The sequence below is a fragment of the Sinocyclocheilus rhinocerous genome, unplaced genomic scaffold (assembly GCF_001515625.1).
Source record: "Sinocyclocheilus rhinocerous isolate Xijiao unplaced genomic scaffold, SAMN03320098_v1.1 scaffold1229, whole genome shotgun sequence".
NCBI lineage: Eukaryota > Metazoa > Chordata > Actinopteri > Cypriniformes > Cyprinidae > Sinocyclocheilus > Sinocyclocheilus rhinocerous.
Genome location: NW_015650319.1, coordinates 148,418 through 165,806, shown reverse-complemented (window position 1 = coordinate 165,806; position 17,389 = coordinate 148,418). Strand labels below are relative to the sequence as shown.

Here is a 17,389-nt window from a genome sequence, read left to right as displayed (position 1 = left end):
AGTCTACTTAAGTGTGTTAAGAAACACAGTCACGACAGTACATCTCTCTGTAAATTCACTTAAGTGGCTTTTCATGACATTCAAATTATATGATCTGCAATACAGCTAAAATTCTGAAAACACGCTTTCTTGCTTGGTTTCTCACCAGCACTGTCTGAGCAGGATTTTGAAGCCATCAGGGCAGCTTTCAGGAAGAGGAAGCTGCAGGCTGTTGTTTCCCACGCCCCATATGATAGCGGAGGAGTCCACGTCTTTATACGGGATCTCACCGGTCAGCATCTCCCACAGCACCACACCGAACGACCTGCGGACGCCACACATCACATCACCGACAGCTGCACTCATCTCCTGGACTTCAGTGCGTGCAATTTCTTTTCTTTCACAGCTCCGTTCGTTGTGAATTAGGCTCATTATAGATAGATTATAGTTCTTCTGCTCATGAACGTCTACGACCACCGTTCATTTACATATCAGCCTCCCTCAAAACTTCCCTTACAGACCAGCACATACTGATAAGACATACGATATGAATGAGATCTTGTGGCCAACACTGTCCGAAAACGTAAAAAATGTTCCTTTAGAGGTACACTGTAAAAACGGATTGTCATTTTAATGGTAAAACACTGAGAAAATGCTACAGTAAAAACCTGTTCATTGGTTAACGGTCAGTTTCCAAACTCTATTAGATTTAATGAGACATTTCAAGCAATTGTTAAAGTATTATAAAGGCAAAAAAATAAGGTTACACTTTATTTTAAGGTGTCCTTGTTACAGTGTAATTATAGAGTAATAGTAATTAACTACATGTACTTACTATATGGTTAGGGTTTGGCTTAGGGTTACTTGCATGTAATTAATTGTTATTATAATAGTAAGTACATGTAACATGTGTAACAAGGACACCTTAAAATAAAGTGTTACCAAAAATAATTTTTTGTAATTTGGTATATTAACAATATTTCAGTTGATGAAATATATACGTTTTGTTTGTTTGTTTTGTTTTTGTTCAGTCTGTAAAACTGTATTTTTCCACACTAAAGTTCACAGATTTTGTTAGTTTTTTCAGTGTAAAACAGCTCGTCACTGGGGCAGCACCCTCAAAAGGAAGACTATGTACCTTATCTACTCCTAAAAGGTGCATATTAGTACACTGGAGTATGAATATGCACCCTATGAACCTTTTTATGAAACTGCATTAAATACTCCTCCCAGACCCAATGATTACGAATGATCGTACCAGATGTCCACTTTCTCAGACACGGGCTCGTTCCGAATCACCTCGGGCGCCATCCAGGCCACAGTGCCTGCAAACGACATCTTGGTGCTCTTGTCTCTGAGCTCCTTAGACGTGCCGAAGTCTGAGATCTTCACCAGGTCGTCGTGTGTGATCAGCATACTGACAGAGAGAAGACACGGGTGTAAGGCACACTTTCAGTTTGCTCATGCTTCCAGACACAGTTGTGTGGATTGGTACAAAGCAGCACCATACTTGGGTGATTTGAGATCTCTGTGGATGATCTTGTGCAGGTGGAGGTAGTTCATGCCGCCTGCGATGCCCATGGCCCAGTCCACCAGCAGGGACGGCGTGATCTTCCTGCCGGCCCTCAGCACCTCGTAGAGCTGGCCCTGCGCGCAGTACTCCATGATGAGGCAGTAACACGGAGCCTGCGTGCACACGCCCCTGAAACACAATAAATAAAAAAATAAATAAGTAAATGAATGAATGAATGCATGCCCCTGGAAATCAATTTAAGGAGTTAAATATTGCCATGTAATGGGAAAGTTCATTTCTGTTGTCGATCAGAAGGTGCTCCAAAAAGAAAAGTAAGTGTAGAGCCCTGTCACAATATAATTCTTCTGTTTTCGTTAGGCCAGGGGTGACCAACCCTGCTCCTCGAGGGTCAAGGTCTTTAGGATCACTAGACACTTTCAGGCAGATGTGCTGAACTCTGCAGGAGCTCGATTAGACACCCTACTTCCGTGTTATGTATTCGAATTCAATGGGAGACATGTAACAAATGCTTGACATAGAGATATGAGTTTCCCAGGTGCACTTGAAGGCAGCAATATTTCTTCATTCATCTTCTTCTGTTTAATGGTGATTTGCATCCTGTGTATATCGCCACCTACTGGACGGTTGTGCAACCATCTTTCATCTAATCCTATTTTTCTCTTTCAACTTTCTTCATGCCATATTTTAGTGATGCATGACGTATTACAGTGAATAAAAATTATATCATTTGTTTGATGCTAAATAAATAAATTAAGAAATAAAGACTGAACAAACTAAAAAAAAAAAAAAAGTCTGCGCTTGCAAAGGTAATACCTCTGTTTAAGGTTAATGTGTTATGTTTAGCCATTTTGCTTCCATATTTGTGAGTGAGAAATCACAAGTCTTTTTATTATTATTATTACGGAAATATATTATATATATATATATTATATAAGAAAAAAACCCTGATTGCAGATCAAGGATGTGTGACATGAGAAGAGTTTTTATTTTCTATGTGAGATAATAAAAGAGCAATTCCAGCAATTTACGGACGTGACATTTGCAGTAAAAATTTGAAATAGAAATTCTCATAGAATATATTAATTAACAATATATTGAAACATCTGTATATATTTTCCTAAACGCCTGGCAATAGAGTTCAGACATCAGAAAAATATCAGTCTATAAAAGTGTTTTATCTTTTTAGATGAGGGAAATACACATGACAAAAAAGATGCAAGTTTTTGGGAAACAACATATTTTATAAACTTTCTGTGAATGACAATGCACAAACCAGAAGCAACAATATCTGCCGAATGGAGAAGGGTTGGCTCTTTACAGAACATAAAATATCTATTCTATTTCGATTTTTGTTTTCACATTTTGACATTCTGAAAGCAGAATTCATCTAACTGTGTATAAAAAATATGTGTATAAAATGCTTTAAAAACTTTAACCCTTAATTGCATGGATGTTTCACCAATCATTATTACAGCGACCTTGACCTATATATCCAACTGCTGCAATAGCATAAAACTCTCCTGATATTTTAATAACAATTACAAAAGAATAAAATAAGGCATATTTCGTTACCTTTTGAAACTTGGAAGGGTTCAGTTTGAGCAGATGATTTTACCATCGCTGTCATCGTCAGAGCGCACTTCAACAGTACATTCAGCATCTGCCTCATATTCAGGATCTCAGCCATATTCTCAAAACTATCATTTTCAATGACTTCATATTCAATATTTTGATCACTGGCAGCTTATTCACCACATCCAGCATCAAATGACAGTGACATTTATATTTAATTGTGTACAGTAATTGCTCTGCAGTAAAGCCATTCAAGCCAGTTCAGTTTTTGCTGATGATATTCTTTGGGTATATGTCTGCGGTAATTATGAGAGAAACCTCATGTCATCGTTGTCTATCAAACAGTGCCACCTTGAGGAATAAAGGTGAATTGCACTTATTGAGTTGTCAGGTGTTTAATTATTGTTGCACAGGAAAAATTTTAAAACTAACTTTAAAAAATGAAGGAGAGAGAGGGTAGTGAATGACGTCCCATTTCACTAAAGTTGCATTTAAGGGTTAACAGAGACCTCTGCTGTGTATTTAAACTTTGGCCTTTCAGTTAATCAACTTAAAACTAAACTTGTAATGCAAATGGTTATGGATTATGTATAGCATGTGATTATACAGCATGTAATCACGCCATCTCTCAGGCTGTTAAGACCCACATTAAAATAAATTCCCATCAGCCTACAGCAGAGACAGATTCAGTTATAACCTAAAAATTGATTTGACGCTTTTAAATGATCTAATAGACCCATGCCGCTCCAATTTGTTGTTGATCAAGATCATTTAAATGGGTGGCTGTCATGAAAACTTGTTTTAATGACACAAACATCCATTAAATAATTAAGATGCAAAACAGGTTAAATAAAAATATTCTGAATATATAATATAGTGCAAATATTTATAAGAAATGCTCCTCTCCAGAGTTATTTATGGACACTGAATGGCTCTCCTGAGGTGGGCAATGTGACGCTGGCTGTACAAGCTGTTTATGATTTCTCTCTGTGGCTGAATTACTGAGATGTGATACATTTCAGTACGTTTTTCTGTTTCTTTCAACACACCTTCTGATGTTCATTCATGTTTACTTCGTGCTATAACTAGTAGTAAAGAGGAAGAGATCAGTCATGTGCGTGCCGGACTGCTGCTTGAACTGAGGCGCGACGATCTGTCATCCCACATTAAAGAGCGTCAAAATTCCTTTTTACGGTTATAAGATGGAAGGCGTGCTATGATTTAGTGAAGTTTTATAGCACATAGGGTTGCAAACTTCCGGGAATTTTCAGGGCTGGAAACTTTCCATAGGAATTAACAGGAATATATGGGAATTAATGGGAATAAACTGGGAAATTGCTAAATTGCAGGTTAGCCTATAACAGGGTACTTAAATGTAATTGAAAAAAATATTTTGCTGCATAATTTTGGTTAAAACAACCAGATTTAATGTAATTTTCAGTTGAATTTCTTCCCTGCGTATTCCTCAAATCACATTCACACAGCACTGCTATTGAGGCCACACCTCTATGTCAGCGGAGACCAGGACAACTAGATGAGCCCCAGAGACAGATCCCCAGTGAAGACCTTGTCTCCTAGATGGCCACTGGGACAAGACACAATCTGTATTGTTAAAAGCGCTATATAAATAAAGGTGACTTGACTTGACATGCACTGTTCAATCCTCTATGCACCGATAATTTCTTGAATCCTGCACACAAAATAATTAAAAAAATGTTCATCTCGGTGAGTAGTCATGTAAATTACATAAATTTCATAAATTTATGTTTAAAACTTTCTTGTGCTGTGTGTAAGCTATTGTGCACCAAAAATGTACCATTGTATAAACAAATACACTGACTGAGCAAACATTTAGGTGAGATAAAAAATTTAAAAAAAAAAAAACTCTATCTAAGAAAATACATTCCCCCACATACAATCCCTCTTAGTCACTTAAGGGGGAATTCACCCCCACCCCCCCTACATCAATTCAAGTAAGCCTTGACATTACTTGGGTAAATATAGTTGATCTGTGGTATTAAAGTTCAACTAGAAAATACAAAACTGTGTTTATACAGTAGCTAGCTAGCCAATAAATCAGATATGCTAAATGTAAGCTAGTTAGCACTATTTCATTGACAATTTAGCTAGCTCAAGCTGTGATGGTTTTCTTCAACCTTTGCTAGCCAGTTTTCTATTATCATACAGGAGTACAGTATTGGTAAAAAGTTTGGACACATTACTATTTATAATTTTTGAAAGAAGTCTCCTATGCTCATCAAGCCTGAATTAATTTGATCAAAAACAGATCAAAACAGTAGAATTGTGAAATATTATTACAATTTGAAATAATGGTTTTCTGTTTTAATATACTTTAAAATATAATGTAGTTCTGTGATGCAAAGCTGAATTGTCATCAGCCATCACTCCAGTCTTCAGTGTCCTGATCCTTCAGAAATCATTATAATATGCTGATTTATTAAGTTTGGAAACAGTTGTCTGTAATTTTTTTCTTTTTTTGTTGAACAAAATGAATACTTTTATTCAGCAATGATGTGTTAAATTGATAAAAAGTGATAGTAAAGACTTAGCTTAAAAGAACAGAATTTATTAAAAACAGAAATCTTTTCTAACAATATATTTATTCATCAATGAATCCTGAAAAAAGGATCACAGGTTCCAAAAAAATATTAAGCAACACAAATGTTTCCAAACACTGATAATAAATCACCATATTAAAATGATTTCTGAAGGATCATATAACACTGAAAACAGGAGTGATAAAAATTCAGCTTTGCATTACAGAAATAAATTATATTTTAAAGTATATTAAAAGAGAAAACTATTATTTTAAATTGTAATAATATTTCACAATATTGCTGTTTTTTCTGCATTTGTGATCAAATAAATGCAGGCTTGAATGATGAGCATAAGGGACTTCTTTCAAAAACATTGAAAACTGTAATGTGTCCAAACTTTTGACTGGTACTGTATATAATAGGTTATAGTTTGTTTTAGCAAGCATGCTGATTGAGAAGTATTTATTAATCTAGCCTATTTCTATTCATTTGCATCAATTGTAAAATGTTTATTAAAATGTATATATCTGTGCATTGCATAAGTGTTTTTACAATCTTTTTTCTAATCTTATTCTACAGAACAATGCCACACACACCATCTCATGTGTGAATACATTTAATCTCAGCCAATGTGGAAGAAAAGGCTCCAGTACAGCTGCAAATACTGTGCAAAGACCTATGTTAAGAATGCCACAAAGATGCAGCAGCATATAACCAAGTGCCCAAAGTTTTCCCAGAGCTCAAAACAAGCAACTCCAGACAAGAGTACATCTGCTTCCATTCGATGTGAAAATGATTCAGATTCAGACACCCCTGCATTTCCATCATCTCTGATGGGTGGTCAAAAGTCCGGGGACAAGGAATTATCAACTTCATTGTCACCACCCCTCAAACAGTATTCTATAAGAGCACAGACACACTGGCCTCTACACTGATGATGAACTGAAAGCAGTCATCAATGACCTTGGATCTGAGAAGGTTTTTGCACTTGTAACTGACAATGCTGCAAACATGAAGGTTGCTTGGGCACACGTGGAAGAGACCTACCCTCACATAACAACAATTGGCTGTGCTGCCCATGCTCTTAATCTTCTCCTTAAGGACATCATGGCACTGAATACAATGAACACACTGTGCAAGACAGCAAAGCAAGTAGTGAAATATGTGAAGGGCAAACGGGTAGCACCAGTAATCTACCTCTCTAAGAGAAAAGAAAAACAAAACAAGAACACCACACTGAAGCTCCCCAGCATCACTCGATGGGGTGGGGTTGTCATCATGTACGAAAGTTTGCTAGAGGGGAAGGAGTCTTTGCAAGAGATGGCCATATCCCAGACTGCAGTCATTGAAAGTGCCATCAAGAGAATCCTGTTGGATGATGTGTTCTGGGAAAGAGTGACTAGCAGCCTGAGAATCCTCAAACCAATAGCAGCAGCTATTGCCAAGACAGAAGGAGATACTGCCATCATGTCAGATGTTAAATGTCTGTTTGCTGAGCTCAAAGAAGAAATACAAACTGTCCTGCTCACCTCCCTGCTGCTGCAAGCAGAGGAAACTGCAGTGGTCAAATCACTGGAGAAGCGCCAAGAGTTCTGCATGAAACCAATACACGCAGCAGCATACATGCTGGACCCAAAGCATGAGAAAAGCATACTCTATGTTGAAGAGATCAGCAGTGCTTACACTGTTATTTCTGCCATGTCTCACCATCTGGGTCTTGATGAAGGCAAAGTTCTCGGCAGTCTAGCAAAGTACCGTACCAAGCAAGGCCTTTGGGAATGGGATCGGATATGGCAATCGTGCCAGCACATATCTGCATCTGCCTGGTGGAAAGGACTTTGTGGATCTGAGACCCTTGCACCTGTAGCCTCTATCATCCTCCAAATTCCACCAACATCAGCCGCCTCTGAGCGCAACTGGTCACTGTTTGGGAACACACACACTAAGGTTCTCAACAGGCTCACAAATGCAAGAGTTACTAGAAACTAGTGGCCATCCGGGCAAACCTACGGCTCTTTGAGCTTGACACAGAGCCATCCTCGACAAGGCTGGACAGTGACACCGAAGACGAAGACGAGTCAGATGTTGAGGAAGCAGACATGGAGGATGCTGTTGAGGTCCAGGAAGAAGCCATTGAGACCTGAATAGATTAAAAGGAAAAATGCAGAAACCAGAGACTTAAGAAGCTTGAGAGAAAATGCTTTCATTTCAGTTTTGAATGGGACTTTTTTTAGAAGGGGAAGGGTGGGGAATGCGTTCGTTTTACAGCAAACATAAGGAAATATGTTTTTTTTACATTCAACGTTTATGCTTTTGTGTTGCTCAATGAAATAATTAATTAAAGTTCTACTTACGATTAAATCTAAAGTTAAAAATATAATTTTTAATATGTATTAGTTTGCTTGCATGTCAGCTTATGAACAAAATGTTTATAGTTAAGTTTGTATATACAGTTTATATGAATTCCCCCAAATTTCTAAATAATTCAAATTAATTCCTGTAAATTCCCATAAATTCCCGTGAATTCCTGTAAAGTTTCCAACTTGGAATATTTCCAAAATTCCCGAGACAAAGCTCCCATGGAAATGTTCGCAACCCTAATAGCACATTAGTTGAAAACAGTGTGGACTAAAAGATCAATCTTGGGATTTAATAACTGATATCAGTTTGTTAAAAAAAAAAAATGTTGAAATCAGGAAATTAATAATTTCAACCCAGCCCCATTTGAAGAGCTGCAGAGATATTCAAGCACAATATTTTCCTCATTTGTTTGTGAAATAAAATTATTATAGGCTGTAAATTGTTAAATTGTAGCCAATATAAATTTACTTGCAAGTGTCATCTTTGTGTTTTTATTTATGTAGACTATTTTGATCAAGAAATATTTAGAAAAAAGTGCCGTTGTAAAGCACCATACAATTTTTTTTCTGCTTTTATTACACTGTAGATCAAAATAAAAGAATTGATCGGTAGTGTTTTATTTTTAACGTTATTTTTTTAGCATTATTATGGCTGTTCAGAGCAAAGAAGGGATATAAGTTGATCATTATTAGAGTGGAAATAATTTGGCTTCGTACAGAAAGTTTCTAGTTAATTGTATTAATAATTAAATTGTGATCTTAATCTTTAAAACGTTACGGGCGTAACACAGCACTGACGCATTGTGACGTCATGAATCTACCCCTTATAAATCCAAAAATCATCACTGTTAGGACAAAGTGAGTGTATTTATTTTTCAGACAGGTCTCCATCTTTCTACAAAATGCTTACTGACTTAAATTTGAAAAATGGAATTGCTCATAAAAAAAACAACAATTGCTTTATATTATAGTAATACTTTACAAACAAAAAATAAATAATTATATGTTATAACATTGCGTGAAATCTGTCATGCCCACAGGAGCCTCATCAATAGGGCACATACTGTATTTGCTGAAAACCCCTGAAGTAAACAACCCTCCACAGCAGGTTAGCTTTTGGAACAGAAAGTTGAGATTATCCATTTACTGGTTTGAGTTTGAGTATATATACCTGGGTAAGTCACAGCACCTGCTTTCTGGAATACACCCCAGGTTGCCAAGACATTATTTACGCAAATACTCTCAGAAGTAGCCTTCAATTAAGAACTCTGATTTACTAATAAATTGCTGGAGAGTTGCTCAATGCATGTCATGCTGGTCATGAACACTGCTCTGACGCTTGAACAATGAGGATCCAAATGCAGATTTATTAGAGGGTAATCCATAACCAAAGTCCAAAACAGGCAGATGATCAAAACACAGGTAAACAGTCCAAACAGTAGGAAACACAGGCAAATGGTATCCAGGGAGCAGGCTAGGAGTCAAAAACCAGAGACACAGGAAACGAGGGGAATGCTCATAAAAGCACAGGGCTAGCAACCATTATCAAAAAAATGTTTAGGGGAAACATCCTCCTCAATTTCCCCAACAGTAAAGGAGGACCCACTCAACAAAAGCGCATAGTCCAGAAATTCAGCCAGAGATCCTTGAGGACCATCACTGATGAGTTGGGATTTATAGTGTTCATTGAGTCCATAACAAAAGAAATCAATGAGAGCGTAGTCTGGGGGAAATTAGGAATGTCTAGAAAGCTCTTAATATGGTCCTCGTGTGGTCGGTTACCTTGACGAAGATGGATGGTTCTTACTGCTGGATCCATGTTAGCGAAGTCTTCTGTCATGAACACTGCTCTGACACTTGTACAATGAGGATCCAAATGCAGCTTTATTAGAGGGTAATCCATAATCAAAGTCCAAAACAGGCAACCGATCAAAACGCAGGTAAACAGTCCAAACAGTAGGAAACCCAGGCAAAGGATATCCAGGGAGCAGGCTAGGAGTCAAAAACCAGAGACACAGGAAATGAGGGGAATGCTCAGAAATGCAGCTGACACTAACAAGACTTCACAAATACACAGAGTATAATTAGGGAGAGAAGAACAGGATAACCAGGTAACAAGGGGGAGGAGCTAATTAAACACCATGGAAACTAACAAGGGGAGCCATGGAGACAAAGCAAACAGCAGATGAGACGGGCAAAGAATTGTAAGAAATGGAGTCCAGGATAGAATTGCAATGGAGTAGGGAGGAGTGCCCTCTGGTGGATGTCCAGGGCACTCCAGCTGGCGATCGTGACATAGCCCCCCTCCTAAGGATGGGCTTTCAGACACTCCCAACAAGATTAGAAAAGTGCAGGAAGGAGGTGGAGTGGAGGCGGATCGGGGGGGCAGGTTAGAGGGCCAGGTCCATGGAGTGGACCATGGCCTGGAGGCTGAGGCAGAGTCTGAAGCTGAAGAGCACCAGTGCCAAGCAGATGACCACCAGGGCAGAGCAGGCAGCGCTGAAGACCACCAAGGCAGAACTGAAGAGCACCAGGGTGGAGCAGGAGGAGCTGAAGAGCACCACAGCAGATGGGACCGTAGATCCTCACGGCAGAGCAGATGACCACCACAGCAGAGCAAACAGGACTGAACATTCCCACGGTGGAGCAGACAACCACCACAGAAGAGCAGATGGGACCAAAGATCCCCACAGTGGAGCAGACAAGGCAGGAGACCACCAAGGCAGATCAGGCAGATCTGGAACCCACCATGGTGGATCTGAAGGCCACCAAGGCGGAGCAGATGGAACTGCAATAGAGGGCACAGAGAGGTTAGAAATGGCCCCTGTGGCCATAACAGGACATTCAGAGAGTTCAGGAACAACTTTCATGGTTGTGTCTGGATGGGCTAAGAGTTCAGAAACGGCCTCCATGGCCGTGACAGGACAGGCAGAGAGTTCAGAGATGGCCTCATTGGCCATTACAGGACAGACAAGGGATTAAGGGATGGCTTCTTTGGCCATGACAAGACAGGCGAAGAGCTCAGAGACGGCCTCCTTGGCCATGACAGGGCAGACTGTGAGTTCAAATGTGGCCTCCGGAGTGGACTCATGGACTGTAGCGGGCTCTAGAGCGGACATGACTGGCACGTGTGACCACTGTGGTCAAAACAGGACAAGCAGGAAACTCACAGACTGGTGCCAAAATAGGACTGAACTCTGGGACTTGAGCAGGCTCTGGAGCGGATTCGTGGACTGGAGCGGGCTCTGGAGCAGATTCGTGGATCGGAGAGAGCTCTGCCACCTCAGAAAAGTGTATCTCAGACACACAAAATGGCAATCGTCATTACTGGAAGGGCAGCAGAGGGTGGGAGAACCTCTGAGGTCGCCAGGCTTGAGAGCGCAGAGGCCGCCGGAATGCCTGTCGCTCGCACCGACATCAGCGGTGTGCCCACCACACTGGACATTAGGCAAATAATCAAAATACAGGTAAACAGTCCAAACAGCAGGAAACACAGGCAAGGGATATCCAGGGAGCAGGCAAGGAGTCAAAAACCAGAGACACAGGAAACGAGGGGAATGCTCAGAAATGCAGCTGACACTAACAAGACTTCACAAATACACAGGGTATAAATAGGGAGAGACAAACAGGATAACCAGGTAACAAGGGGGAGGAGCTAATTAAACACCATGGTAACTATCAAGGGGAACCATGGAGACAAACAAGGCAGAGGGGCAAACATCAGACGAGACCTGCAAAGAATTGTGAGTCCAGGATAGAATCGCTATGTAGTAGGGAGGTGTGCCCTCTGGTGGATGTCCAGGGCACTCCAGCTGGTGATGTGGTAATATAATAAAATCTTTTTGGAATTTATAAAATGTTAATTTCACTATGGCACAAAATGGAGACATGGGACAGGGAGTTTCCAATCATTTCTTTAGAGAATCTTCAGAATTGGGTGTTGATGCATTAAGTACGTTTACGGTTATAATCGAGTTATAATCCATCTACAGTGAGTTTTTACATAGTCAAGCTACAGTCTTAAGGCCTTTCCACACTGAGCGCGAAAAAGCTAAACGAATATCGGACGTGATGACACACTGGAATAAAACAACAGATTTCTATGGATGCTTCCACATAGACCGCAAACATTCGCGCACCGAAAATGCGTAAGCAGATAAACATCAAATTTTCATTTTTGGGTGAACTATCCCTTTAAGGCCTTTCCACACTGAGGCGAAAAAGCGAAACGAATATCGGACGTGGTGACGCGCTGGAATAAAACAATAGATTTCTATGGATGCTTCCACATAGACCGCGAACATTCACGCACCGACAATGCAAATGTTTTTTTTTCGAACCAGTCTGACGAATCTTTTCAGTTTCGCAAAGCGAAATCACAGGCTGTCCAATAAGATTTTAGCTAGGATCACGTGACCGGAGCAGCTGCTGTTGCACAAAAGGGTGAGTGGTGGCGCTGTTTCGAAAACCAGTGTAAATAAACATCGAAGACGAGTATCCAGGATAAGAGAAGAGAACTATGCTGAGTTTCTACACATGAAATATGAAATCAAATAGACATATGATTATGATGATATATTTTATGTATGTGTTTTGTATGCATCTCACGGTATTTTAATAGCAATGTTTATGACAAATATTAGCAGTGTAGCATTATTAAACATACAAAGAGTGCATGTGTCTGCTTATTAATCAAAATCAACTAGTCTATAGATCACAATCGGAAGTTATTACAAGCACTCAATGATGGCGTCGCCACCTAGCGTGCAGGCGTGAATTAGCAGAAGGCGAACAATCGGTTCGGTGTGAAAGCACCGTTCGTCGGCGATTCGCCTCACTTTTGCGCATCACGCTCAGTGTGGAAAGGCCTTTAATCTGTCTGACATGATGCACAATTGAATACTTGATTCGGACGGGTGCAACGCCATGCCTTTGTTGAGTTTGTTGCACGTCAACAAACTCAACAACAATTTTGTTGCCTGGTCTTGTAATGATCAGGGAACCGCAGCCGATTCTCATTGGTCATGTCATTCCCAGTGTTGATTGCTTACACAACTCTGAAATAAATACTGTTCTTAACCCTTACCTACACCATAGCCTTAACCTTAGTTTAGCATCAGCAGCACTTGATAGACAGTGATACTGTTTCACGTGATTGGACCCATCTATGATTTTTCTGAACTGAATTCATAACAGGCGACCACATGATTGAGTTGACCAGTGAAATCGGCTACGGGGTGAGGTTTGCACTTAAATTATCCTGCCAATCATTCGCTGATGAACTGAAGAAGGCTGTGCTCTGTGTATCCACGGTATAGCAAAATCCATATCATGGAACAACATAACACCGGTAGTCACTTTCATACCGATATAGCACCCACCGCTAAGTAGTATACATGCTGGATGAAGACAAAGTCATGTTTTCTAGATTTCACAAAATCTGGACTAACGAAAAGCCCAAATTTTAAAAAGTTAAATCTAAACATACCATATTTTTAAGAATATAAGTCATGTTTTTTTTTCATCTGCAACTTATATTGTGACTTATACGATGCATTTAACATTAAGCACACAAAATATGTTATGAATATTTGAAATGGTCCTTTGTGTCAGAGCGCTGGAGTTCATCAGAAATATAGCGCGGCATCAGATTACTGTCATGGATTTGTCGCGTCGCGCCTCACAAAATCTGGACTAACGAAAAGCCCAAATTTTAAAAAGTTAAATCTAAACATACCATATTTTTAAGAATATAAGTCGTTTTTTTTTCATCTGCAACTTATATTGTGACTTATACGATGCATTTAACATTAAGCACACAAAATATGAGCAAAGCGCACACAAATACATGCACACAACAGTTCTAGCATTGCTAACTTGACATCACAGTCTATTCATCTTAAAGCTAAAATGCAGTCAACCAAACATAGAAAAGGTTCCACGGCTCAGTTTAAGGATGATGAAGGTTGATGTTTTACATGGATATTGGGACACAAGTGAAGTACAAACATTGTTTACATAAAAAACAGTTTAGCAAGGAAATGTTAGGCTACATCGTCAGTATGGAAACATTTGGATTTGTGCTGAATGCGAGAGGTGCATGAGCCCAACACTGGTTTCGCTTTAAACAAATTTGCTCTTTTATAATAGCCTAACTCCTGTTTAGAAGGAATGGCACTATAATGTGTATGTTTGTAAACATTTCATTTAAGATACTTTACATTATTTCTGAATGTAATAATAATAGCATGCGTCATGTAACTTATACACCGATGCAAATTATCTGTTTTTTTTTTCTCTCAACCATGCAATTTTGGCCCAGTGCAACTTATACTCAAGGGCGACTTATTTTCTGAAATATACGCTACTTATAGTCTTGAGCGTGATGCTGGTGTGTGTTCACTTACTTGAAGGTAATGATGTTGGGGTGTTTGAGCTTGCGCAGATGTTTGATCTCAGTCTCCTTGATGTCTCGGACTTTCTTCACAGCCACGTCCTCACCATGAAACTTGCCCAGGAAAACGGCACCCTGCGCCCCGCTGCCCACCCACTGCAGCTCGGAGATCTCCTCGAACGGCACCTCCCAGGAGTCTGGAAGAGACATTCCATTATCTCCGTCCAAAACGACACTGAAACACCCCGACTGCTCTCCGACTGCCGTACTCACCCTCCTGGCTCTGCTTGTGCTCTGTCGAGTAGGCTTTCCCGATCATCGTCCACACTGGCTTTAGGCATCCGAACAAGCCTTCCAGAAAGCCTCCTCCGCCCGCCTGTAGCCGGAAGCTGTCGGACTGGTTGCGCATGACTCCGCCCTCGGCCCCGCCCTCCTGCAGCTTGAGCACGCTGTTGGAGAAGTTGGTGGGCTCGTCGCTCAGGGTGGGGCTGTTGCTGTGGGTGTGAGTGCCGCTGCCGCCCCCCACCGGGTCGATGGAGAGCACGTTACGGAGCACGCACTGGGTCGGGGTGAGCTCGGTGTCTGGCGTGCTCGCCGGCGCCTCCGAATCGGGCCGACAGAAGGGGGGTTCGGAGAGCGGGGAGCTGAACCCTGAGAGGGACGGGGAAGGGGCGTGTTGCTCATGGACACAAGCCATGGGTGCAGAAGGGGTGAGGGTAGCCCACTGCGTTACCCACCCTTAAGAAAAGTGGCCCTCACTCACTCTGTAGCAGTGCTGCTCGTCAACACACCTGGAGAGAGCAATCACAACACAAGCCGTAAGTACTGTGAAAGGGCATTCTTCTTACTGCTTAATATGAATGGCAATCAAATACCAGAGTATATTAGAGATGTAGTGATTATGGTGGACTGATCACACGTGTGGATCAATACCAACAACACAAGGATGCATTCAGGGGCCAGTTGCATAAAAGGTCTAACTTGTAGACTAGTCTTACTAGTCTAGTTATCAAATTTTTTTCTTTAAAACTTGTCATCATTTTTTAAATTCAATTATATAAAAGCATAGATTAGTCTAAGCTGAATTCCAGAATATGACTGATTACCCCTTGGATAACCGCTAGTTGGTCAAAATCATACTTAAGACATTGTCTTAACATAGAGGCTAAGTTTATGTAAAATAGGGCATTCTAAGTCATTATACTGCAGTATTTCCTCTCAATCAATAGAAAATATGGTTAACACCCGGTCATGCACCAAAAAAATATACCGTCATGTACCGTGAAACTGGTATAATTTGGAAAAATACCGTGATATAAATTTTTGGTCATACCGCCCAGCACTACTATTGTGTACTACAGTGCCGCACATTTTTCCAGTTCTGGAAGTAATTTTCCGACTGGAATTTTTAAAAAAACTTCTTCTTCGTTAAAGAGTTATAAGCCATGAATCAAACCAGCCTGCTACAAGGAGAATAACGGTAAAGTTTGATTTGAAGCAAAAAATCTGACAAAAAGACGAAGGTCCCCAAGAAGCATTGTGAATGACATACATCAGTGCTTCATGGGAGCAGGCGGAGGTAAGTACTGTGAAAGGGCATTCTTCTTACTGCTTAATATGAATGGCAATCAAATACCAGAGTATATTAGAGATGTAGTGATTATGGTGGACTGATCACACGTGTGGATCAATACCAACAACACAAGGATGCATTCAGGGGCCAGTTGCATAAAAGGTCTAACTTGTAGACTAGTCTTACTAGTCTAGTTATCAAATTTTTTTCTTTAAAACTTGTCATCATTTTTTAAATTCAATTATATAAAAGCATAGATTAGTCTAAGCTGAATTCCAGAATATGACTGATTACCCCTTGGATAACCGCTAGTTGGTCAAAATCATACTTAAGACATTGTCTTAACATAGAGGCTAAGTTTATGCAACTGGCCCCAGGTATGTAGGAACCGCCTGAGCAAAATGCTTTCAGATTGCCAAGGCACCATAACTAGTGTTCTCAAACAAATTCAAGTTGTAAAGGGTAAAAATCAAACATTTACAAGTTAACTCAGTCCTTCCAACACCATTCTCTCCACCAACCAGCCAAAGGTTAGAGTTATTTCAGTAGCCTGAATAATAGAAGCGTTTTTATTCTGCATGGGGTCAGACATGTTGAGATCATATGAATTGAGACCAGCTGAATTCTACACACGGTTATCAGTCACCAACTTGTTGAATAAAGTACTCATGGTTAACAGTGGACAGAGCATTTCTACAACGCCACTGCTAATCAAAAACATCTGCTTTTGTGTGATGTTACCATCACACAGTAAGGTAAGTCCAATATGGTGTTTATTTTGTGCCACAAATCTGTGCACACAACAGAGCGCACAAAAAGTTATTTTGTATGCATGTGGAATTTTTAAAAAGTAGGCCTATTATTTGCAAAGTCAAATCAATTTTGCACATGGAACATTTTTATCCGTGCAAGCTGATGTTCATGTTTTGATACAATTCCAGGATGCCTGTGACTTCATAGATACAGGCTGATTGAGTTTAGCTCCAACACTAATCAAACATACCTGAACACGCTCATCAAGGTCTTCAGGATTACTAGAAGGCTACAGGCAGGTGAGTTTGATTAGGGTTGGAGCAAAACTCTGCAGGACAGTGGACCTCGAGGGCCAGATTTGAGAAGCCCTGTGCTATTGTGTAGTGCTGGGCGGTATACCGGTTCATACCGAATACCGGTGTTTATATTTGTTATGATATGAATTTTTAAAATACCGCAATACCGGTGTATGTCGCTTAAACAATGTTCGGAACGCGACACTGTTTGAAACGGGTCCCTTCTCACTGTTACACTGTGGTGAGGGAACAGCTGTATGTGTTACTAAGCGTGAAAGTTCAGAAACTGAAGCTGTAGAACTAATAGAACGTGATGACACAGAAGAACTCATCCACAATATCCACATTGACCGCCACAAATATCCACCGC

The 17,389-nt window shown here is 40.2% G+C and overlaps 1 protein-coding gene across 1 annotated transcript in view; it reads right to left on the bottom strand.

Moving 5' to 3' along the window:
• The window catches only part of LOC107711606 (mitogen-activated protein kinase kinase kinase 12-like), a 32,881-nt gene that overhangs the window by 12,638 nt on the left and 2,854 nt on the right, over nt 1–17,389 (bottom strand). Inside the window, exons 2-6 of the mRNA XM_016516608.1 lie at nt 14,671–15,188; nt 14,411–14,594; nt 1,490–1,681; nt 1,238–1,396; nt 146–304 (exon numbers count right to left, since the gene is read on the bottom strand). Coding sequence (XP_016372094.1) covers nt 146–304; nt 1,238–1,396; nt 1,490–1,681; nt 14,411–14,594; nt 14,671–15,094 — 1,118 coding nt within the window. The 5' untranslated portion in view covers nt 15,095–15,188. The remainder of the gene's footprint in view (nt 1–145; nt 305–1,237; nt 1,397–1,489; nt 1,682–14,410; nt 14,595–14,670; nt 15,189–17,389) is intronic.